Source organism: Phacochoerus africanus, chromosome 15, assembly GCF_016906955.1.
Source record: "Phacochoerus africanus isolate WHEZ1 chromosome 15, ROS_Pafr_v1, whole genome shotgun sequence".
NCBI classification, from domain to species: domain Eukaryota; kingdom Metazoa; phylum Chordata; class Mammalia; order Artiodactyla; family Suidae; genus Phacochoerus; species Phacochoerus africanus.
In genome coordinates this window covers 111,957,620-111,981,207 of record NC_062558.1, presented here as the reverse complement: position 1 = coordinate 111,981,207, position 23,588 = coordinate 111,957,620, and the positions used below count along the sequence as shown (strand labels likewise).

At 46.6% G+C, this 23,588-nt stretch overlaps 2 protein-coding genes and 1 long non-coding RNA gene across 4 annotated transcripts; 1 reads left to right on the top strand and 2 right to left on the bottom strand.

Moving 5' to 3' along the window:
- Positions 1-1,211: 1,211 nt before the first annotated feature.
- HIF1AN (hypoxia inducible factor 1 subunit alpha inhibitor) lies at positions 1,212-12,065 on the bottom strand. Its single transcript, XM_047760174.1, has 8 exons — positions 11,838-12,065; positions 11,315-11,565; positions 7,808-7,956; positions 4,376-4,521; positions 3,205-3,311; positions 2,726-2,789; positions 2,381-2,491; positions 1,212-1,523 (listed from the first exon to the last, which is right to left on the bottom strand). The coding sequence occupies exons 1-8, from the start codon at positions 12,012-12,014 to the stop codon at positions 1,479-1,481; spliced, it is 1,050 nt and encodes a 349-aa protein (XP_047616130.1). The 5' UTR covers positions 12,015-12,065; the 3' UTR covers positions 1,212-1,478.
- A 2,667-nt stretch (positions 12,066-14,732) lies between these two features.
- Positions 14,733-15,506, bottom strand: LOC125115550 (uncharacterized). The gene is made up of 2 exons (XR_007132133.1): positions 15,026-15,506; positions 14,733-14,922 (listed from the first exon to the last, which is right to left on the bottom strand). It is a non-coding gene; the product is annotated as an uncharacterized LOC125115550 (long non-coding RNA).
- Positions 15,097-22,210, top strand: NDUFB8 (NADH:ubiquinone oxidoreductase subunit B8). 2 transcript variants are annotated; one of them, XM_047759653.1, is made up of 5 exons: positions 15,097-15,161; positions 15,531-15,657; positions 18,725-18,824; positions 19,300-19,455; positions 22,024-22,210. In XM_047759653.1, the coding sequence occupies exons 1-5, from the start codon at positions 15,137-15,139 to the stop codon at positions 22,114-22,116; spliced, it is 501 nt and encodes a 166-aa protein (XP_047615609.1). In that variant the 5' UTR covers positions 15,097-15,136; the 3' UTR covers positions 22,117-22,210. The 2 variants fall into 2 exon arrangements, with proteins under 2 accessions (XP_047615609.1, XP_047615608.1); XM_047759652.1 differs by having other exon boundaries at positions 15,117-15,252.
- The last annotated feature ends 1,378 nt before the right edge of the window (positions 22,211-23,588 follow it).

Sequence of the window (23,588 nt, the reverse complement as noted above, 5' to 3'; positions counted from 1 at the left end):
CAGAGAGAAGCGGCATGGAGATGGGGATGGAGGTGAGTAGACGCAGGGCCACCACACTGCCCAATTCCAGGGGACCCACTTTCACTGAACAGCTGTGACAAATGGCCCTTTGAGTTGCGCAGTGCACAGCTGCCTCGCTGTAAGCTGCAGCCCTGAGAGGGGTTCCCGTGAGTAGCGATTAACAGAAAAGGAAGTTCAACTCCATGCTCCACAAGTTGCCCTGACTTCTGAGGGTGTTACTGGAACACTGCAGTGGGGTCTGATGGAGGCGCTGGCTTTAAGACGCAAGGCTACATTTTTGCCCTTGCCATGAGGTGGATGACAGGGTGGTGAGTTAGATGCCCAGGCTTGACCCCATTTTGTCTACTCGGCCAAGAAGCTCGGCAGACGTAGAGGACGTGGCCTGGCCCAAAAGGGTCATAGGACCTGCAGGCTCTAGCCAGTCAGCCTCAGGCAGGTTGTAGTGAGACCTGACCAACACCCAATGGCTAAAAATGAGTTTAAAAGCTTTAGATCAGGCCAGGCAGTACTGCCTTGGGGCTCCTGTTGTATGTCCCACTGCACGAGGTGAAGTAGTACAAACATGGTAAAGAGAAGAGGCAGGCCAGTGTGGACACACATGAACACACACAGGCACACACATCCACACAGAGGCTTGCACTCCTAGAACCTAGAGAAGCCACTGCTAGGAGGGCTCTCCTGACACCCAGGACAGAGAGCAAGAGCTGGTGCTGGAAGAGAGAAGCTTATGTGTCTGTAATCTGGAAGCTATGCACAATCCTTGGTTCCTGTGTCCCAAGGCGCTTTTCTGTGTATGGCTTGAGTTTGAAGGTCCAAGTTGGAACCCAGTCTGATTCGCTCTCCTAGGACACTATCTAGGCTCTCAAAAGCAAGCCACCCTCCCTCTCCTCAATGGAGTCCCAGCAGCCATCCTTACCAGCCTGGAACCTCACTCTGGGAAACCTGGGAGGGGACAGACTGACTGCATGGTTACGATAGCTGTGGCCCTGCAGCCCAGATGTAGTGGGTGTACAAGAGGCTCTCCTCTCTCTCAGGCTGAGGCACTGAGGTTGCAGGAGACAGAGCTGAGAGCCAGAAGTGGCATCCTGACCCAGAGGGGGAGATCAAGGAACAAATACATCCACGCGTGTGCACGCACACACACCCCGAGGTCGACAGACTGAAACACAGACATGATGACAACCGGAAGCTGGGGACTCCACACACTGAATGCAGGACTTTAGGGGGCAGGGGGGAAGGTGCTGGGGCACAGCGGCAAGGGTAAGAAGTCCCTCCGAATGGGAGTGGAGTGCCAACCACCCTGCCTTGCCCCAAACACCTGCCTCCAGGGCCATGGCAAGAGTCCAGTCCATTAAGTGCAGCGTGCAATACTAGCGCTTGGAGTCTCCTGTCCTCATCAATGAAGCGGTGTGGACGGGCTAGCAGTCACCTGGCAGGAGGCCTCGACTCCTGGCAGGCTAGTTGTATCGGCCCTTGATCATTGTGTTCAACAAGGGCCCCACCTGTGAAAAGACATGAGGAGCCAGTCAGAACTGCCTGTCCCCTGGCCCCTGGCCCCAGAGCCGGATGGGGTGCATCTGGAGGCATAGATGTCCAGCCAAGGTCAAGGACAAGGCTTTCATTTAATCTTGTAAAGCCTCCAACCAACTCTCTTCCTGGAGGTCAACTCAGTTCTGTGGGGCATGGCCCTCTCCTCTGGGTCCATCTCTCTTACCTTCCCTCTCACAACACCCAACATCTGTAAGCAGCACCAAACTGACAGAAAGTCAGAGGAGCTAATAATCCCCAAACAGCCCAGAGTGTTTGTCTGCATGTTTCATAAATGTGCCTTAAGAATGTTAAATGGCTCTACATCCTGGAAAGGTCACTTGGAATGGGGGCTGATGCTATCACCCACCCCCACGGGTGCTCTGGATGCTGAGGCTGTCCCCAGGACGGAGGCAAGAGAACTACAAACACAAACCTCCCTCATTTACCCAATGGGCCACTGGCTCACCTGCATGGGAAGCAGGTCTCACCATTATCTAGAGCAGCCTTGGCACAGCTGAGAGAATGTGAGGAGATGCGTTACTGTTCGCTTCCCGTTCCAGAAGAATCCCCTCAGGGGTCCCCAGCTGGCACACAAGCCCCATGGGGAACATTACTACTAGCATGGAACAGATTATAATTGATCCGCCAGTCAAACCCAGCTCTCACCAGAAAATAAGGGTTTTCTAAACATACCCATAACCTCTAATGGAGAGAGAGGACAGCAAATACTGAAATAGAAGAGCTATAGACAATGTGACACCAATCCTGACTTTTCCTGGTCACTCTGCCCAATGAGCCACAGGAGTGCAACCTTGGGGCAGCCACATACCTCTTGTGGGTTCCCCAAGGCCTCTCCAAGCATCTTCTCAATGTTCCTCATTATGGCCACTTTCTGATGGGCTTTGAGAGGATATTCAATTCTCTTAGGGGTGGGGGCCCCCTGCAAAGGAAGCAGCAGCTCAGGAAATGTCTTTAGCAGGCTTCAGTGTCACCCACTGTTCCTAGCACCATCCTCCCTTAAGAAACCCAGTTTAACCCCGTCCCTATTCATCTCCCCAAAGACCTTGGGATCGCTTCCAGAGATATCCAACCTCCCCGCCCTGCCCCAAATAATTTATTATATCTACCTCACACCAGTCCCATCTAGTAAAAAAAAAAACAAACCCATATTCACCTTATACCAGAAGTTCACAGTGATGGTAATCCCCCCATTTAGTAATGACTCTATGTGATGCCACCTGCAAGAAAATAAACAAGCTCCTGTTTGCCACCAGTACTTTTCAGAGAGAGGGAACCTCTGAAACTGGGTAGAGTCCAGTTAAGGGAAATAATTAAGATAGTATCTTCACACTCATCCTATCAAACACACCCTGGGGCTAAAGGCAATCACGTTCAGTCTCCAAATACCAAAGAACCAGTAACAGTTTTTCCAGCTTCAAATCTGGGAACCTCTTTGGACTTGAGGAACTGTCATGTCTAGAGACATGGCTGTCATTTCCCCCATGTCCAGTATGCTTACCATCTGGATATGCCAACCTGCCTATCGCCTAAGACCAATCCTGCCATAACTCAAAAGAAGAGACACGGATAAGGCTTTCCAGGGCATGCAAAAGAAAGCTCCCCAGAAAGCCCCAGTCCTAGCCCCATCCTCACCAGTACATTGGGATGTAAAGAACATCACCAGGGCCAACCACTGTCTCGTAACCAACCACGTTCTGGAAATTGGGGAACCTCTCGTAGTCAGGATTGTCAAAGTCCACCTGAGAGGTTCAAGAGAAGAAAAAAAAAAAAAAATCAGTCAATCACCAAATTTTTAATCAGTTACTTTGGTAATCAAGAAAGATGCCTTAAAAAGTCTTTAGAATTTTTATCTAGCAAAGACACAACATACAATAAACATACACAAACTCCTTCTCCCTCTCTCAGAGAATGTTAGAAGGCAGGCATTGCTGAATGTTAAATGATAAAGAATTCCAGGCCTCAGTGCTCCTGAGGTCAGAAGGAGATCATCGGTTTGCAAGGCCAAGGTACACCTGCTCATGGCATGTAGAGCTGAGCAATTAGGACTCACCTTTCACCCAAACCTTCAGAAACGTGCTCCCAAACACATATTCTAACCAGCAAGGACTCCGACAATGAGGTAGCTAAGCAGTCCTCTCCTCAAGAAAGGAGAAGAGGAGTTCCCGTTGTGGCGCAGTGGTTAACGAATCTGACTAGGAACCATGAGGTTGCGGGTTCGGTCCCTGCCCTTGCTCAGTGGGTTAACGATCCGGCATTGCCGTGAGCTGTGGTGTAGGTCGCAGACGCGGCTCGGATCCTGCGTTGATCTGGCTCTGGCGTAGGATGGCAGCTACAGCTCCGATTAGACCCCTAGCCTGGGAACCTCCATATGCTGCGGGAGCAGCCCAAGAAATGGCAAAAAAGACAAAAAAGACAAAAAAAAAAAAGAAAGGAGAAGAGCTCTCTGGTTGGCCACAAAGTCAACACATACCTCACTGAGATCCAGAAAAGACACTGACATACCCCAATTCTATATATCCTTCTGTAATCAAAAGAAGCACCCATGACAAATGAAAACATTATTAAATCCAATGGAAATGTACACATTTTGTTCCATAAGTTTATAATCTAATCCACAGTCCACCAACATCAGTGACGGGGTCTGCCCTAAACATCTGGGGACCACCACAGGGGCCTGGAATTTGCAAGCCATACAGTGAAATTATCTTCTGAGTTTGCTCAAATCTGGCATGCCACCACAGAGAAGGGGAGACAGTCCTGCCTTTGATCCCAAAGGCACCTTCCTCAGACCACATGAACTCACCTGGCTCTGTCTGTCACATGGGTGATGAACAGGATACGGGTAGAGGCACTCAAACTGATCCGGAGGGAACAAAATGCATCGCTTGTAGCCTTTTATCTGAGCAAAGAAGTTCTGTTGCTCATCATAGTGAGCAGGTGTCACATTTCCTGTGGGAAGAAAAACATTTTCTAATTAGGAGTGGTAGCTCTATTGCACAGGCTGGAAGATAGGCCCCAATGCTGAAGAGAAACCCAATCTGCCCTCTAAGCAAAGGGTTCCAAATCAAAATTTCAAGCAAAATCAGGGAGACTGTAATTATGACTCTGAGCAAATTAGGTATCATACTTTTAATGGGTGATATAAGTCTAGCAGCAAACAACACTGGCAAAGCGTTTACCATCAATTAGCAAAGTAAACTTAAATGATGCCTGTGCCCTTAATGGAAGCAACTGCACATCAAATGACACAAATGCAGAGTTCCCGTCGTGGCTCAGTGGTTAATGAATCCGACTAGGAACCATGAGGTTGCGGGTTCGATCCCTGACCTTGCTCAGTGGGTTAACGATCTGGTGTTGCCATGAGCTATGGTGTAGGTCACAGAGGAAGCTGGGATCTAGCATTGCTGTGGCTGTGGTGTAGGCTGGTGGCTACAGCTCCAATTGGACCCCTAGCCTGGGAGCGGCCCTAGAAAAGGCAAAAAGACAAACAAACAAACCAAAATAACACAAATATGACAAAATAATACACTCTGCATACAGGTATGCCCTGCTTTTCAAAAGTTCACTTTACTCCACTTTGCTTTTACAAAGACTTACATTAGTACCTGTCTTTGCTAACAACAACAACAACAAGAAACCAAACGGGATTTTCATTTTTACAAAAAAAAAAAAAAACAGCACAAACATCACTCAGTGCTTTGCAGCAAGCCATTATATTAGCACTGCCGATCTCCTTCCCTGGCAACTACACTCAGCATCTCAGCATCAAGGCACCATAGCTTTGAACTGTGTCTGTGAGCATCTGTGCTTCATCTTGATTTACACTGTGCATCCATTAGCGAGATGCGTCCTAAGGTAATTGCTTCTTTTACACCATCTCAACTTATGGAAGGTTTCGCAGGAATGCTCTACTTTTGGGTAGCGGGGGGAGTCTGTACTTGCACTTTTCTTGACTATGGGAAGCAAAACAAGCTAGAACCAACTGAAATGACTGATATCAATAATGCATGCATAATCTTCTTTGATAGAGTGAACTAGTCATTTTAAGTTGAATGAGTATGTACTTGCTTTGGGTAGCTCTTCTACAGCTCAAAGATACTCAAACTTTGCTCCACTTCAACACACCTATAGGATGCACTACTTTTTTAGATCAGCACCAGAGTTGTTGACTCTCATCAAGGGCAAGCATATCAGATTCCTGAAGAATGTTGTATACTTTCAATAAGGCAAATTATTTAAAATGCCATCTTGAAATAGTTCTGCCCAAGTGTATGTATGCTCCATCCACTATAACTGGGACTGCATCTGATGTTTATCCTTTGCATAATCCTTGAGAGCTCAAGGGCCCTCTGCAGGGTATGGGGTTTAGGAAACATTCCCAGGCCTGCCTGGGCGAGCCAAGACGCTGCCTTCCCGAATGCAGAGAGTCCAGGTATATCCTCAAAGGAGATGTGTTCTCTCACCTCTACCTGAGGGATCTGCTTCCCTGTCCTCTACCACAGGACAGGAAGGGAACATAAAAATTCAGAGTCAAGTGGAGTTCCCGCTGTGGCACAAAAGCATGCCACCATGCTTTTGGTGGTGTCTCTTCAGTGCTAGGATGCAGGTTCGATCCCTGGCCTGGCACAGTGGGTTAAGGATCTGGCGTTGCCGCGGCTGCAACACAGTTTGCAACTGTGCCTTGGATCTGATCCCTGGCCCAAGAACTCCATATGCTGCAGGTAAGGAAAGAGAAGGGAAGGAGAGGGGAGGGAAGAAGGAAGGAGGGAGGAGGAAGGGAAAGGGAAGAAATTCAGTCAAGTAAACAAGAACCGGCTCTCGGCAAGTCAACCAGGAGTTTCAAAACGGCAGGTTAAGGGTCAGTTCATGAGCTGCAACACTGAAAATGTTTATTAATACTGGCAGCAAAGGATATAAATGTGAAGAATCAAAGAAGAGACTTCAGAGCCCAGTGATGAATAACAATCAATAATTATTCTGCTACCTTGTTCAATCCAATTTACTCACCATTTACTAAATACAGACTATGGGCGGGGCACTGAGCTAGGGACAGAAATAAAAATAAGAATAAGACGATGACATTGGCTGGTAAAGCCAATGACAATGGAGTTTAAAGGCTTCTCTTTTTACTAAAAGAAATAGTAGTCACGTATTTGCTCATGTATGCATTAACTCCTCTAGCAAGGTACAAAAGCAACTAATAACATACAGTGAGTGCCTCCAGGGAGGGAAGAAAAACTGGAAGGCTGGAAAACAGAAGTGGAAAAGAGACTTATCACTATTTACCTATTCATACCTTTTGAATATAACCCCATGAATGTATTATCTGTTCAAAAGATAAGGTTCCTGGAGTTCCTGTCATGGCGCAGTGGTTAACGAATCTGACTAGGAACCATGAGGTTGCGGGTTCGGTCCCTGCCCTTGCTCAGTGGGTTAACGATCCGGCGTTGCCGTGAGCTGTGGTGTAGGTTCCCGTGTTGCTGTGGCTCTGGCGTAGGTCGGCAGCTACAGCTCCGATCGGACCCCTAGCCTGGGAACCTCCATATGCCTTGGGAGCAGCCCAAGAAATAGCAAAAAGACAAAAAAAAAAAGATAAGGTTCAACTTATACTGGAAAAAATGTTCCCTCTTCTACTAGGATTAAAAAAAAAAAAATCTGAATACAGACAGCTCCAATAGAAAAACAGCAGAATTTTAGAGCTCCTTAATATCTGTGTATATGCACTCACACAGCAGCTGAAGAAGAAAAAAGGAAACCTTCTTTTTAGAGTGCCTGAAACGAGCTTAAAGATGTAACATTTGTTACATCTCACTGAATCTTCATAGTTCATTATATCACTGTGTTCCTTTTATATTCAGGAGGCTGAGACTTAAAGTTACACGACTCGGAGTTCCCACTGTGACTCAGTGGTAATGAACCTGACTAGTATCCATGAGGACTCAGGTCTGATCCCTGGCCTTGCTCAATGGATTAAGAATCTGGCGTTGCTGAGAGCTGTGGTGTAGGTCACAGATGTGGCATGGATCCTGTGTTGCTGTGGCCGTGGTGTAGGCCGGCAGCTACAGCTCTGATTCGACCCCTAGTCTGGGAACTTCCATGTGCCGCAGGTGTGGTCCTTAAAAAAAAAAAAATTACATGACTTGTTCAAAGTCATGGAGCAAATAAGTGGTGGAGAAAGGATTAGAAATCTGTTCATAGGACTCCAAGCCATGCTGCTTTCTGAAAGATTTCTTACCTTCCATGCCAATGAGCAGCAGGTTAGAGGTCAGCTGTCCCCAGCCACGCTTTCCCTGTTGCTTATTAATCCAGTTCCAGTTAAAACCCAAGAAGTCCATGACAATCTTCCTGCCCACAGTGTCATTGAGTGTTTGCTGCAGATACAACCTATGTTCCCCAAGAAAAAAAATCCCATTAGCGCATATACACTGTCCCTGGCATGGCCTCCCTACACCTGGAAATCCAAACCCAAGCCCACACCAGCATTTCCTACAGAGAAGAGCTGCAGTCATGGGAACCTCACAGAACTGAATCCTTAGCTATCCTTCTCTGAGCTCTGTTCAACCCCAAATTTTGTATTTTCAAGAAGTGATTCTTAACCTTTTCTAGGTCACAGCATGAATCCTTTTAAGAATCGGGGGCGGGGGGGGGGGGGGGGCAGAATCCAAGGAAGGTTCCCCATAAAAATGCACATACACATGAAACTTTCATTTAATTTCACAGGCCTTAAGGCCTGCCCATAGACCCTAGAATGAAGGGACTCTGCCTTGTTCCAGAAACTCTCAGAGCCCAAGACATCCTCTTCACCCTTGACAGCTACGGTGGCAGATTGTTATCACTATTTACCAAGAGCTAGTTCTCTCCCTGTGGAGTCATTCTTCTGTACCCCCTTGAAATCAGGCTTGCTTATTTAACTTGCTTTGCCAATAAAATGTCCACAGAAGTGACTGGTGCCGCTTCCAAACCGTAATTTTAAGAACCAGTACAAACTACCACATCACTTTCCCTCTGCCACAGCCACTTCAAAGTTTCAGTCAGCAACTACTGGAGCAATCTGGGTCCCAAACTAGAGAAGATATAAAAATAGAGTCTCCGGGTCACCTGAGATGGACATGTAGCATGAGTGAGAAATAAACCTTTGTTGCTTCAAGTCACCAAGCTCTGGCCTGAACCCTAGTTTATCTTAACTGATTCAGCCACCTATCTACAGCAGCCATCTATAGCAGAAGGATATCTCACCCAGATTTCTGCAGACCTAAGGCTCCTAACATGTCTGAGGAAGGGCAGAAGCTACTTGAGGGATGTGAAGACCCAGACACACCTGGTCAAGCCCTTGATCAAGAAACATTGATTAGGAGACAAACATGAAGAAAAGTAACAGAAACACTCCCTCCTGGTCCTGAGAACATTACTTCAAAAGGCTCAAAGGTGGACTTCCCGATGTGGTACAGGGGGTTAAGAATCTAACCACAGCTGCTGAGGTCACTGCAGAGGCACAGGTTTGATCCCTGGCCTGGCACAGTGGGTTAAAGGATCCAGCACTGCTGTAGCAGTGGCATAGGATTCAATCCCTGGCCCAGGAACTTCCATATGCTGAGGGTGTGGCCATTAAAAAAAAAAAAAAAAAAAGGCTCAAAGGTATCTCACTGCCTGCAATTATGATGTTTAAAGCAACATTAATTAAAAATCTTGCTAATTTGGAAACAGCTGTCTGTCTGGGGACAAGAAACCCTCAAGACTCAAATGCAACCTTGCAACTCTCCTTAGATTATGATGTATGTATGTTCATACAAATATTTTTCAAGTAACTTTGAAAGAGTCAGGAATACCCCCCAAACATGAATCTAAGCAATCCTATTAAAACTTAACAGTCAATGCTCAAAATAATGTAAAGAGGATCCTAATACTCTTTACCCCAGAATCATAACAACCTGTACGTAGTTATATAATGGAGTTGGCTGGTGCTAAAGTCAGCTGGTAGAGCAAAACTTTTACACAGTAAAAAAAAAAAAAAAAGTTTCCTTAAATCAGTCATAAAGTACACATTACATCCATAGCTCATACTTAAGCAAAATGCTCACTATGGAAAGCAAGAAACTTAAAGTGACTGAGGAACCAAAGGATTCATTCAATAAATAGATTTACACTGCACCAGCACCATTTAAATCAAGCTCTCTTCTTAATTGGGTGCATGTGCATAAATGCACATGTATGCTATGGTAAACTTGAGGACATTAATAATGTCTGAGATGGGTCAACAGAACCAGTCTCTATAAAACATAAAGAAACAAATCAATCATAGTTCAGATCCTGGAAACTATTTTGGTCAAAGTCCTATCAAGACAACTGCTAAGGAGTTCCTGTTGTGAATCAGTGGTTAACGAATCCAACTAGGAACAGTGAGGTTGCAGGTTCAATCCCTGGCTTTGCTCAGAGGGTTAAGGATCTGGCGTTGCCGTGGGCTGTGGTGTAGGTCACAGACAAGGCTCAGATCCCACGTTGCTGTGGCTCTGGCGTAAGCTGGTAGCTACAGCTCCGATTCGACCCCTAGCCTGGGAACCTCCATGTGCCACGGGAGCGGCCCTAGAAAAGGCAAAAAAAAAAAAAAAGACAACTGCTAAGAGTCAAGAAGCCAGGGGGGGAAAAAAGGGGAGTTCCTGTCATGGCACAGCAGAAATGAATCCGAACAGGAACACAGGAACCATGAGGTTGCGGGTTAGATCCCTGGCCTCACTCAGTGGGTTCAGGATCCGGCATTGCCGTGAGCTGTGGTGTAGGTTACAGACGTGGCTCGGCTCTGGCATTGCTGTGGCCCTGGCCTGGGCCGGCAGCTGTGGCTCCGATTAGACCCCTAGCCTGGGAACCTCCATATGCTGCAGGTGTGGCTCTCAAAAGACAAAAGACGGGGTGGGGGTGGGGGGGAGGTATTTCAAATCCTCTCACTCTGCCACATTTTGCTAACAGAGTTAGGAAAAGAACTGAGGCAGGAAAATGAAGAAAAACCCAGGGTTGGGCACCAAAAGTGACAAGGAGCTGGTTATTCACCATGAAGTACTCAGTGACTGCAATTTCCCAGAGACAATGTTATAGTGTGGGACTGAATGCTGTCTGGGACCTACAAAAGAGGCAGCCCTCATGAAGAGATCAAGAGGGAGCTAAGGAATCAGCCCTGTGTGTGGGTGTTCTGTTTACTATCAATAAAATGCAGGGTATCAATATTCCTCACCCTCACCTATACAACTTTCCAGCTTACACTGCCTCCAGTGCCTTAGGACAAAGGCTACAAACCCGCAATCTCAAAAAACCCAACGACAAACATTTTTAATTGCCCCCTTGCAGCATTTTAAAAAAATCTGAATTAGTTGCCCATATTTAGACGTCAAAGACTTTAAATAAACATCCTGACTTCTGACTTCTCATGAAAAATCAAACTATCTGGCAACACTGGACTGCACTCCCAAGTGAGAGTCAAGTAACGATTTCTCACTCTGAATAGGACATGTGCCTTAAGCTTCATCATAGTTTTCACCCCAACGACTTCACTCATTCCATTCACCCCCGCCCCCACCCAGATTCTGCTAGGTAACTCCTGACTCTCATTGTATGGATACGATAAATTTGAGAATCGAAACTCAAGTCTAACCATTCCCTCATTCCTCAAGCTAGAGAACACATCCTCAAATAAGTACAAGAAAGGAAAATGGATGCCCTAGATCCAATGGAAAACCATGATCTGGGAACTTACCTCTCTTCACCTCCTCGCCGCTGAATATCCTGCAATTTCTCAACAAACTCATGAAATTTCATTTCTTCCCTGTTGGACCTCGGCTTAAAGTTCTGGAAATTAGCCATCTTCTTCTCATCGTAGTACAAGAATTTGTGGGTGCTGGCACTGTACACAGAGAAGTCTCCGTTGCCAATATTTTCTTGCAGGTATTCCAGGTCCCATTTTAGGGCAGGATATACAAGATTTGTGTCGGTCAGCACCACAGGCTCCTAAGAAGGAAAAAAAAAAAAAGTGAAGTCGTGCCAAAGAGGTGATGGGTTTTGGCCCAAGATTCCAACAACTTCCCAACTTCAAAATAATTTCTCCTGTTAACCAGCACGAACCCCGCAAGTCCCATTTCTCCTCGCTTCCCTCTCCATCTCCCTTTAGGCCCTACTCCTCAGCCCGGCTAGTCCCACGCTTCCATCACCGCTCGCCTTTGACCTCTCCTCCCATCCTGGTCCCTTCCCCCTCCCTGTTCGGACACGGCCCCGCCCCCTACCTCATTCTCGATAAGCTCCTCCGCCCGGGGGTCGCTATGACTCAGACGCGGGATAGGCCGGGTCGGGAAGCTGTAACTGCGCAGCTGGGACTCATCCCAGGCGGGGCCCGGGGCTTCAGCCTCTTCCCGGGGTTCTCCTGAGCCCGAGGCCGCGAGCTCCGCCGCCGTCGCCGCCATCTCCGCCGCTGGGGCCGGCCCCACCGGAACCGGAAGCTCCGCCCATTCCGGAGAAAAACAACGGAAACCATAGAGATAGGCTGCGCGCGCGCGCGCGCGAGAGAGGCCGAGACACTAAGAACGCGGCTCCGAGTCCTGGGGGAGCGCCTCCTAATGGTGACCTACAGCTCTACACCCTACAATCGGCCCCGGAAGACGGGGACGAAATATTATTCCCACTGATTAGGGGTGATCATTGGGTTAACCAATTCACAATTTTTTTTTTTTTTTTTGCTGCAAGGCATACACAACAGGCAAAGAAGGAGGCAAGTTTAGTGAGGCATTAAATTTTACACTCATGGATGGGGAGAGACACAAACTTGACCTACCTAAGTCAGAAGGAAAAGCAAAGAAGAATGGAAAAGCGATGGATAGACGTTGGGCAAAGGTTGCTCTGAAGGCCTCAGCAAAAGATATATGGCAAGAGCCCAGGAGTCACTGGTGAATTCCATCAAACATTTAAAAAACTATTCTTTTTTTGTTTGGTTGGTTGGTTTGTTTGCCTTTTAGGGCCTCACCCACAGCATATGGAGGTTCCCAGGCTAGAGGTCTAATCAGAGCTACAGTTGCCAGCCTACACCACAGCCACAGCAATGGCAGATCCAAGCGGGTCTTCCACCTACATCACAGCTCATGGCAATGCCGGATCCTTAACCCACTGAGCAAGGCCAGGGATGGAACCCACAATCTCATGGTTCCTAGTTGGATTAGTGTCTGCTGCACCAAGACGGGAACTACTAAAAAAGTATTCTTTTTTTTTTTTTTTTGTCTTTTGTCTTGTTGTTGTTGTTGTTGCTATTTCTTGGGCCACTCCTGCGGCATATGGAGGTTCCCAGGCTAGGGGTTGAATCGGAGCTGTAGCCACCGGCCTACGCCAGAGCCACAGCAACGCGGGATACGAGCCGCGTCTGCAACCTACACCACAGCTCACGGCAACGCCGGATCGTTAACCCACTGAGCAAGGGCAGGGACCCAACCCGCAACCCCATGGTTCCTAGTCGGATTCGTTAACCACGGAGCCACGACGGGAACTCCTAAAAAAGTATTCTTAAAAAAAAAAAAAAATTGGAGTTCCCATCATGGCTCAGCAGAAACAAATCTGAATAGTATTCATGAGGACGCACGTTTGATCCCTGGCCTGGCTCAGTGGGCTAAGGATCCAGTATTGCTGTGAGCTGTGGTGTAGGTTGCAGATGCTACTCGGATCCCATGTTGCTGCGGCTGTAGTGTAGGGCAGCATCTATAGCTTTGATTTGACCCCTAGCCTGGGAACCTCCATACACTGCAGGTGCAGCCCTAAAAAAACAAAAACAAAAAAACAAAAAAAGCACGTGAAAAGATGCTCAATATCTTTAATCACCAGGGTAATGCAAATCAAAACCACAATGAGAAACCATTAATACTCACTAGAATGGCTATGATAACAAAGACAGATTAATAACAAATGTTGGTGAGAATGTAGAGAAGTTGGAACTCTCATACATTGCTAATGGAAATGTAAAATGGTGCAGCTTCTTTGAAAAATAGTTTTTATAGTTTTGCACAAAGTTAAACACAGAATTACCCCATGATCCAGCAATTCCACTACTGGGTTTATACCCAAGAGAATTAAGAAAATACATCCACACAAAAACTTCTACAAGAATGTTCATAGCAGCATTGTTCATAATAGCCAAAAAGTTGAAAGAACCCAATGTCCATCAACTAATGAACATATAAACAAAATGTTATATATCCATATAATGGAATATTATTTGGCCATAAAAAGTAATGAAGAAATGAAACATGCTACAACATGGACAAACCCTGAAAACACTAAGTAAAATAAGTCAGACACAAAAAGCCACATATTGTATGATTCCATTTATATAAAATGTCCAGAACAAGCAAGTCCTCAGAGATAGAAGGTAAGTTAGTGGTTGCCAGGGGGTGGAAGAAGGAAGGATACTCTATGTGTATATAGGGTTTCTTTTGGGGTTTGAAAAAAAAGTCTTAGAATTAGAGAGTAGTGGTAATTGTGCAACTTTGTAAACATATTAAAAATCACTTTATTGTCCACTTTAAAGGGATGAATTTTTTGGTATGTGAATTATATATTAATAAAAATAAACAATTTAGGCCAACTCTGTTTCTTTACCAAATTAGTCAGAAATTGCTATTGATTGAATACAAATGTCATCCAACCATTCCGAACTTTAATTAGATGCTCATTTAATTAGGGCAAGTTGCTGTGAAGCAGTTCTTCCTCCAAATTCATATACCGAATACTACATAACAGTTCTTATTGCGCTGATAAATATGAGAATGTCTTTAATTATGGGCTCTGCTCCAAATAAAAATCACCCTAAAAGTTCCTGGAAATATCAGCATATTTATACCGTGTAAATTAAATCCCATTTAAGTACATAAAAACATTCATATGCAAACCATAATGCCCCCTATTCTTTTGTTAGGCTAGTGTTTGTTAATTGTGGTTCGGCTTTAAGTGAAAACCAAGTCCTAGCAAATCTGAGGCAGGTTCAGATGATAGCATAGGTTGAGGTGACAGAGACTTTCGGATGTAAACATGGACTGAAACTGAAGAACCAGTTCGGCGCCGATTTTTGTGTTGCACTGTACGTCTAACAGAAGGAGGTAACTAATCTAGAAAGCCGAACAAGAACAAACGAGACCAAGGGCTGAATTTCAATAATGATCATGTTTGGAAATGGAAGGAGAAAGGGCCAGTGAAGGAGAGGAAAAAGGCAAGCAGCTAGAGATTAAGGAAGGGTCATTTTACTTGTAGAGCTCCTGGGAAAGGTGGGTCAGCCGTCCACCTGTGATGCCCCGGTTCTGAGTTCCTGTTATCCCTGGATGCCTCTGATTTCAACTGAGGGAGAAAAAGGACACAACAATCTTAAATGTCAAAGCAATGGTCGGCTTGTTTTTCTCTCCTTCCTGCCCTCCCTCTCTGCCTCAATCCATCCGCTCACCTTCCCCCATGGCTTCCCAGCACCATTTAAGCCACGCCCTTATTGAACCTTTGAGATGTTTCTCCCTTATCGCGTTTGGCCCAGCTCAGCCGCCGTGACAGGCCTTTGCGCATGTGCGGGGTGAAACTGGAAGAAGGTGAAGATGGCGGCGGCCAAGGCGGGGGTACTGGGAGTGCGATGGCTGCAAAGGGCAGCCCGGAAAGTGGTGCCGTTGGGTGCACGTACAGGTCCGCGAGAATCACCGAGGTCTCAGTGGAGGGGTCGCCTGAGGGGAGGGGTCGCCTGAGGTTTGATGTGTCGAATGGAGGGTGCCTATCGTGGATACTGCGGCGGCTGAGTCCGGGCGGGGGCGGAGGTGGAGTTAGTACTTTTCAGAAAAACAGGTAGCGGGTCTGCTGGTCCTCTGAAGTCTCGGGCTTCGACCTCTGCAGCCACTGCACCTCGAAGCCTTCAGAGCGGCAGGAGGAATGGGGGCGCTTCTGACTTACCCTCTCTTGCTCTCTAGCCTCCCATATTACCAAGGACATGTTCCCAGGACCCTATCCCAAGACCCCGGAAGAACGGGCTGCCGCCGCCAAGAAGTATAATATGCGGGTAGAAGACTACGAGCCTTACCCAGATGATGGCATGGGGTGAGACAGGGTCTCCTCGCCCTTGGGCAGTTGTGGAAGAAGGTTGGCTGGGTTGGGTGGCTCTACTCTGACCCTTTTCCCCCGAACCTTCTCTTGATCCCTCAAAGTCAATGGTGTGGGTGCCTTTCTCGATCTGTCGGGAGGTGGGAGGGGATGGGTGAGCAGCTGCAGCCGAGAGGACTTCAATTTTCTCCTTGGCTCAGGCAGTTTCCTCAAATGAGGAAGCCGAGGTTTTAATAGCTCCCTTGAGGGCCCCTGAATAGCAGGAACCTTCCTTGGCTCCATCCAGAGCGCAAGGTTTCATTTAGATTGAGCATCTGCTGGGCTCAGGTGCTGTCATCCAGGCACGTGACCAGGCTGGAGCTGGACTCCTGTCATGAGAGCTTTATTTATAGATGGAATACGCTACATTTATGTGTATATCTTTTTTTTTTAACAATATCTTTGCCATAAGGCCGTGGAAATCATAACGACTTTAAAGCAGATTAAATAGCCAATCCCTTACTACAGTTGATAGTATTCCCCTGAACCCCATAATATCCCTATGGTTAATTATCTGAGGTGATTACCAGCACCGTCCTCTTCTGTCCTAGAATCACTCTTTTCAGTCGTGGTTTTAGCAGCTCCTATTCATCTTGTTGTTTTCCAATCACTTTCTGTGACACATATCTAGTTGTCATCATTTCCTATGTATTTTATTGTGCTGTGGAGAAGACTAGCCTCTTGATTAGTCTGTATAAGTTGAACCTGGAATTATTGGGGGGAAAACCCATCTTATCAAGAAATCCCATGAAGTGTTTGAGATCTGGAGATGTATGCCAACTCCGTGGTTGAGGAACATAGTTGTAATGAAATGAGTGTTCTTCTTATCTGTATTATTTATTCTGATTAGCTGGGTGAACTTATGTTTAGACTCTAAACTTCAGTTTTATTTTATAATGACGGAAACAGTGATTTCGTGCTAAATTTCCTTCCAGTGCTAACATTACAACATTGTGTTCCTTTTGTTCTTTTTATTGAAAGAGGTAAGAAAAGCTTATGTAGGGGGTTCCCCTTGTGGCTCAGCAGTAATGAATCTGACTAGCATCCATGAGGATCGAGTTCGGTCCCTGGTCCTGCTCAGTGGGTTAAGGATCGGTGCTGCTGTGAGCTGTGGTGTAGGTCACAGACAAGGCTGGCCTGGGAAATTTCATATGCCACAGGTGCAGCCCCACAAAGCAAAAAAAAAAAAAAAAAAGGCTTATGTACATTAAAATGTTTCAGAGTTTGACATGAATTCTTTTTTTTTTTTTTCCCCAGTCCCTGATTCAATCCATAGTCCAGGAACTTCCATATGCTGTGGATGCAGCAATTTAAAATAAATAGGGGAGTTCCCGTCGTGGCGCAGTGGTTAACGAATCCGACTAGGAACCATGAGGTTGCGGGTTCGGTCCCTGCCCTTGCTCAGTGGGTTAACGATCCGGCATTGCTGTGAGCTGTGGTGTAGGTCGCAGACGCGGCTCAGATCCCGCGTTGCTGTGGCTCTGGCGTAGGCCGGTGGCTACAGCTCCGATTGGACCCCTAGCCTGGGAACCTCCATATGCCACGGAAGCGGCCCAAAGAAATAGCAAAAAGACAAAAAAATAAAAAATAAATAAATAAATAAATAGGAGTTCCCATCATGGCTCAGTGGTCAATGAACACGACTAGTATTTGTGAGCACCCAGGTTCGATCTCTGGCCTCGCTTATTGGGGTGAGGATCTGGAGTTGCTGTGAGCTGTGGTGTAAGCTGCAGATGCAGCTTGGATCCTACGTGGCTGTGGTTGTGGCTGTGGCCAGCAACTACAAGTCCAATTTGACCCCTAGTCTGGGAACTTCCATATGCCGTGGGCGTGGCCCTAAAAAAAAAAAATAAAGTTTGTGTATATCCTTTTTTTTTTTTTGGCTGTGCCTGTGGCATGTGGAAGTTCCTGGGCCAGGGATTGAACCCACACCACAGCAGTAACCCAAGCCACAGCAGTGACAATGCTGAATCCTTACCCACTAGGCCACCAGGTAACTCCTTGACATGAATTCTTTTTTTTTCTTTTTACAGCCACACCTGCAGCATGTGGAAGTTTCCAGGTTAGGGGTTGAATCAGAACTGCAGCTGCCGGCCTGTGCTATAGCCACAGCAATGCCAGATCCAAGCCACATCTGATCTGTGCCTCATCTTGCGGCAACACTGAATCTTTAACCCACTGAGTGAGGCCAGGGATTGAAACCACATCCTCACAGACACCATGTCAGGTTCTTACCACTGAGCCACAATGGGAACTCCCTGACATGAATTCTTTTTTTTTTTTTTTTGGTCTTTTTGCCTTTTCGAGGGCCGCTTCCTGTGGCATATGGAGGTTCCCAGGCTAGAGGTTGAATCGGAGCTGTAGTCACCGGCCTATGCCAGAGCTACAGCAACTCGGGATCCGAGCCTCATCTGCAACCTGCACCACAGCTCACGGCAACGCCGGATCCTTAACCTGCTGAGCAAGGCCAGGGATCGAGCCCGCAACCCCATGGTTCCTAGTCGGATTCGTTAACCACTGCGCCACGACGGGAACTCCCCTGACATGAATTCTTAATGACAGTTTGGACTTCTACAGTTAGTTCTGTGTTTAGTAAAAATTGAGATCTTGGAGTTCCCGTCGTGGCGCAGTGGTTAACGAATCCAACTAGGAACCATGAGGTTGCGGGTTCGATCCCTGCCCTTGCTCAGCGGGTTAAGGATCCGGCGTTGCCGTGGGCTGTGGTGTAGGTTGCAGACGTGGATGGGATCCCGCATTGCTGCGGCTCTGGCGTAGGCTGGCGGCTACAGCTCTGATTAGACCCCTAACCTGGGAACCTCCATATGCCGTGGGAGTGGCCCTAGAAAATGCAAAAAGACAAAAAAAAATATTGAGATCTTGACTTGAAGATCATATTTTCTGTCCCTGAGTGAGGCAGTTATCTCTATCATTTGGTTTCTTATCTCTGAGATGAGGTGAGGTGACTGAATTGTCTAAGTGAGGCTACTCTTTTGAGCCTTGTCCAGAAGTTCTTGCTGTCTCTCAGGTATGGTGACTACCCGAAGCTCCCTGACCGCTCACAGCAAGAGAGGGATCCATGGTATGACTGGGACCACCCAGATCTGCGGTTGAACTGGGGTGAACCGGTGAGAGGAACATATCCCATTTGACCTTCTTTCCTTTTCCTTAAGGTCATCCTGTAGCTCAAATGGCACTTTCCCGCCCAAGTAACACTGAGTCTTTTCCGCCCAAGGAAACAAAGTCCAGCTATCTGAGATCTGAGGTTCCGTGTGGCATGAGGAATAGGACTTCTGGGGATTATCAAAGCTCTGTATTGTGCATTCCCATGGTTGGGCTGTCTCTGGTCAGCCGAACCTAGACATAAGTCAGCATCCAGTCCTGTGGGCCCCAGTATCTCAGATGTAGCTCTCAGAATACTGATATGAGTATTGCTACTCCAGCTTTCTTTTGAACCCCGTTTGCATGAAATATTTTAGCTCTCCGAATACTGCCCAGGGTAGTAGAATGCCTTTCAAGCCTTGGATGAGGCCCTGATCACTCTGACTGCCTGCCTTTTGCAGGAAGAACAGTGTGTGACCGTTATCTGCCTTTCTGCCTCAGATACACTGGGACCTAGACATGTATATCAGGAACCGTGTGGATACATCCCCGACTCCTGTTTCTTGGAATACTATGTGTAAGCACCTCTTCGGTTTCGTGGCCTTCATGCTGTTCATGTTTTGGGTAGGAGAGATTTACCCCAGCTACCAGCCTGTGGTGAGTATCTGAGAAGTGCTTCCTCAGCCTCACTTACTTAGCCCATTTCCTGAGGGAATGAAGGCTCCAAAGTAGGGATCCAGCCCATACCAAGCTTGGCTTCCTGGGAAGACCTGTTGAGCTCCTCACCCACTGGCCTGGTGCAAACACCAGAGGACTGCTCCTGCCTACATCCTGGGTCAGTCTGAGTGAGAAAGAATTTAGGACTAGGTGAGGAATGAGAATGGGGAAGCCAACTAGTCTCTAGAATTGTCATGTGGGGCCTCTGCTTACCGATAATATTTCAGCAAGTGATCTTTCAAAGAGTCTAGAGTCAATCTAGAGTTCACACCTTTGTTGGTGTGAAGGGCACTTCCTGTAGGATATTGGAAGCAATTGTTTACTACAGCATGTATCATTAGATTTTATTTTATTATTATTATTTTTTTTATCTTTTTGCCATTTCTTGGGCCGCTCCCGTGGCATATGGAAGTTCCCAGGCTGAGGGTCTAATCGGAGCTGAAGCTGCTGGCCTACACCAGGGCCACAGCAACGCTGGATCCGAGCCGAGTCTGCAGCCTACATCACAGCTCACGGCAACGCCGGATCGTTAACCCGCTGAGCAAGGGCAGGGATCGAACCCGCAACCTCATGGTTCCTAGTCGGATTCGTTAACCACTGCGCCACGACGGGAACTCCTATCATTAGATTTTAGAACGTAAAGGACATAGAACATATACTATCTAGCTTGAAGAAAGTTTAATTTGGATAAGAAGAAAATTTAGATAAATGACATGAGCAACAATGGAACATATATGTAGGAATTTGGCACATTTTTATGCATATGTGTGGTGAATGTGTGCTGGGGGCTATCAGGTGAATTAAGGACAAGGATTATATTAGAAGGCTATGTACACACACACACACACACACATTTATATTTTTTGCCTTTTTTTTTTTAAGGGCCACACCCATGGCATGTGGAAGGTCCCAGGCTAGGGAGTTGCAGCTGCCGGCCTATACCACAGCCATGGCAATGCAGGATCCAAGCCACATCTGTGATCTATACCACAGCTCACGGCAACACTGGATCTTTAACCCAGTGAGCAAGGCCAGGGATCAAACCCGCGCCCTCATGGATACTAGTCAGGTTCATTACCGTTGAACCATGATGGTAACTCTTTATATTTTTTTTTTTAAGATGGTGGGGCGAAGTTGAAGAGAACATTTGAGGCAGGAGAAAATAGAACAAAGGAAGGAAGGGGACAGGGAATTAGCTGGAGTGGAATAGGCTTATAAAGAGTTCCTAGATAACCAGCTGTATTGGTTACCTGGAGAGCTGCTAAAAATTCAGATTCCTAGGCTCCATTTCCTGGAGAGCCTAATTCAGTGCCTCTACCATGGGGTTCTAGAATCAATATTTAACAAGTTCCCAGGTAATTCTGATGTCCTGGAAAATCAGGTGTAGAAACTGCTGTGTTAAAAAATATCTCGAATTGACTTGATCATTTAGGTTAGGTTGGGTGCCTTTTATTGCATGGCCAAGAGATCTGGACTTGATAGTATAGTAATGCATTAATTCAGTAAATGTTTATGAAGCCCCTATCACTTAGCAAGTACAGAAGGTGCTATTGGGGTTGGGGATACAGTGATGACTTGGTCTGTCTCTAGGCAGCAGGGAGCCATGTTGGGTTTTTGAAGAGAAGAATGCCATAATGAAGGCTAGGTTTTTAGGAGGGTTAATCTGGAAGTAGTCTACAGGGTAGATTGTGAGGAAAGGAACTTGGAAGCAAGAGGCTGCTGTGTTTGCAGCTGGCTGCACACTGCTACCTCTGCAGAGAGAATCAGTGTCCTAACGGTAGCGGGTCTGTCTGTGTGCACTGACACAAGCCTTCCTACCGAGCCCCAGGGGCCCCAGGCTAGAGAGTGCACATAGGGCTGGTGTGAGCACTAACTTCATTTCAGGAGAGCAAGAAACACAGTGTGGCTCTCCCGTCTTTCAGTTCTGTAAGCACATCACCCTTCTCTCCTCCTCTTGAGCTGTGTTCTCTGACAGCTGTTTGTTGGTAAAGCCAGCAGCCCCTAAAGCACGTCCCAGTTGTGTCTCCTCTGTGCTTTCCCCCACTGCTGCTCCTGCACGCCTCATTTGCTAGGCCACTTTAGTGGTGGAACCATTAGAGGCTGAGTGACTTAAAGGAGATTGAGTCTGTCTCGACCCCGAGAGAGAGTGGGATGGATGGATGCATCGTCTCATTTAGAAAGCTCTCCCTCACACTCCCTCTCTCTCTCCTTTCTCCCCCCACCCATCTCTCTCTGTCTCTCTCTCTCTCTCTCTCTCTCTCTCTCTCACACACACACACACACACACACACACAGGGTAGGCAGCACTTCTCTTACAGTCTAGGCTTTTGCTCTGCCTTGGGCTGAGCGTAGAAGAAGAGTGCTGTGCCTGCTGTTCTAGCCAGCCCAGGTCTGACCAGAGGCTACCACGTACCCAAGTACTGTGTGTGATTCTTCCCCAGAGTAAGGTGTAGCCAGGCCAATACCTGGATATATGTTGTTCTTGCTGACCTGTGTTTTTTCCCTTAGGGGCCAAAGCAATATCCTTACAATGATCTGTACCTGGAACGAGGCGGCGATCCCACCAAAGAACCTGAGCCAGTGGTTCACTATGAGATCTGAGGAGGCTTTGTGGGCTTTGTGCCCCTGGACTGACTCCTTCAATCCTAGAGATTTAACCTTAGTGAAATCCCTAATAAAACATAGTGCTGTGGTATCTGTGCCTCATTTTCCCAGGAGTAGCCACTGCTGTGAGGAACTTCACTCTTCCTTTTTTTTTTCTTCCCCTGCCTGCTGTCTCCAAGATTGGAAGGATAGGGGATGGGGGCAGGGGTAACACAAGAAGATGTTCATTTGTTAATTTTGCTGGGAAAGGTAGCTGAAGATTCTAGTTGTGCCGCAGGTGTAAGGGTAGCTCCTTCCCCAATTTACAGGGTTGAGGAAGAAGGAAGATATGTTCCTGACTTCTCATGTTGGAACAGAATTTCCCATAAAAAAAAAAAAAAAAAACTTTAAATAATAATGATTAACTTAAAAAGTACATACTCTAACATGTTTCAAGTATATTATAGAATATATAGTTGTTTTGGGACTGCCCTAGGGCTGTGACTGCCTCTAATCTTAGCATCTCTTACAAGAATATGTATTTATTCCAAAGCAACTTCTGAATCCTAGACTTAAAAGTTGACATTCCATATATTTATGAATTAAAGGATAGTCATTGAAGTTATTGGGTCATTGAGGAGGTTATTACTGAACCTATGCATGGTTTTCATTACCTTAATGATTCATCCAAGCTCCTGTAACAGTCTTAGAGAAAAACCATGTTTTTGAGGGTCTAGCTCTAATGCATCTGTTTTAAAGAGAACCCATTTATGTTCTTCCCTTTGGTGATGTCTTAAATTACAATCAGATTGCCTGAAAATGTGTCCTATAAAACATACATTCAGGAGTTCCTGCTGTGGCATAGTGAGTTAATGATCCGGCTTGTCTATGTGGTGCTGCTGGTTCTGTCTCTGGCCCAGCACAGTGGGTTAAGGATCTAGCATTGCCACAGTTGTGACTAGGGCACAGCTACAGCTCAGATGCAGTCCCTGGCTCAGGGACTGCCATATGCCACAGGTGTGGCCAAGAAAGAGAAAAAAACCCCACACACATACATCCAACATGATCTGTGGAAGCAGGTCCTTTAGTAGTGAAAAGTCCATGCAGTGCAAGACCTTCATAAGGTCAGGATGTGGGTACTTCTACAGAAATGCCTCTCTGAAGGTCTCCACTGCTTTTTGTATGTCTTCATTTTCTGTCCTTTAGCGCATTTGATGATTATTTAACCAACATCTATCTGCCTAATCTCAGACATTGATGGGCCCTGGGAATGTAAAGTTGAACAAAAGATTGCCTTCAAGAAGTTACCTAGAAGAGGAGACTGGCAAGTTACAAAACAAAGTGAAAAGCGTTAATAAGATGTTTGAGTTGAGGGAAGAGTGCACTTCTTGTTTTTGGCCTGGTCCATGGCATGTGGAAATATCTTGGCCAGGGGCCGAACCCAGTCCACCTCAGTGAGGAGGCCTGATCCCTAAGCTGCTGCTGCTCTA

Bases quoted from the DNA above. Each gene is read 5' to 3' on its own strand.
- HIF1AN (XM_047760174.1), bottom strand. From the start codon at position 12,014: ATGGCGGCGACGGCGGCGGAGCTCGCGGCCTCGGGCTCAGGAGAACCC. The intron at 7,957-11,314 runs GTAAGTTCCCAG...TGGGGAACATAG, and splicing joins CGGCGAGGAGGTGAAGAGAG to GTTGTATCTGCAGCAAACAC. The intron at 3,312-4,375 runs GTGAGTTCATGT...TGAACCTCTCAG, and splicing joins CATGTGACAGACAGAGCCAG to GTGGACTTTGACAATCCTGA.
- NDUFB8 (XM_047759652.1), top strand. From the start codon at position 15,168: ATGGCGGCGGCCAAGGCGGGGGTACTGGGAGTGCGATGGCTGCAAAGG. The intron at 18,825-19,299 runs GTGAGAGGAACA...TTTCTGCCTCAG, and splicing joins GGTTGAACTGGGGTGAACCG to ATACACTGGGACCTAGACAT. The intron at 19,456-22,023 runs GTGAGTATCTGA...TTTTTCCCTTAG, and splicing joins ACCCCAGCTACCAGCCTGTG to GGGCCAAAGCAATATCCTTA.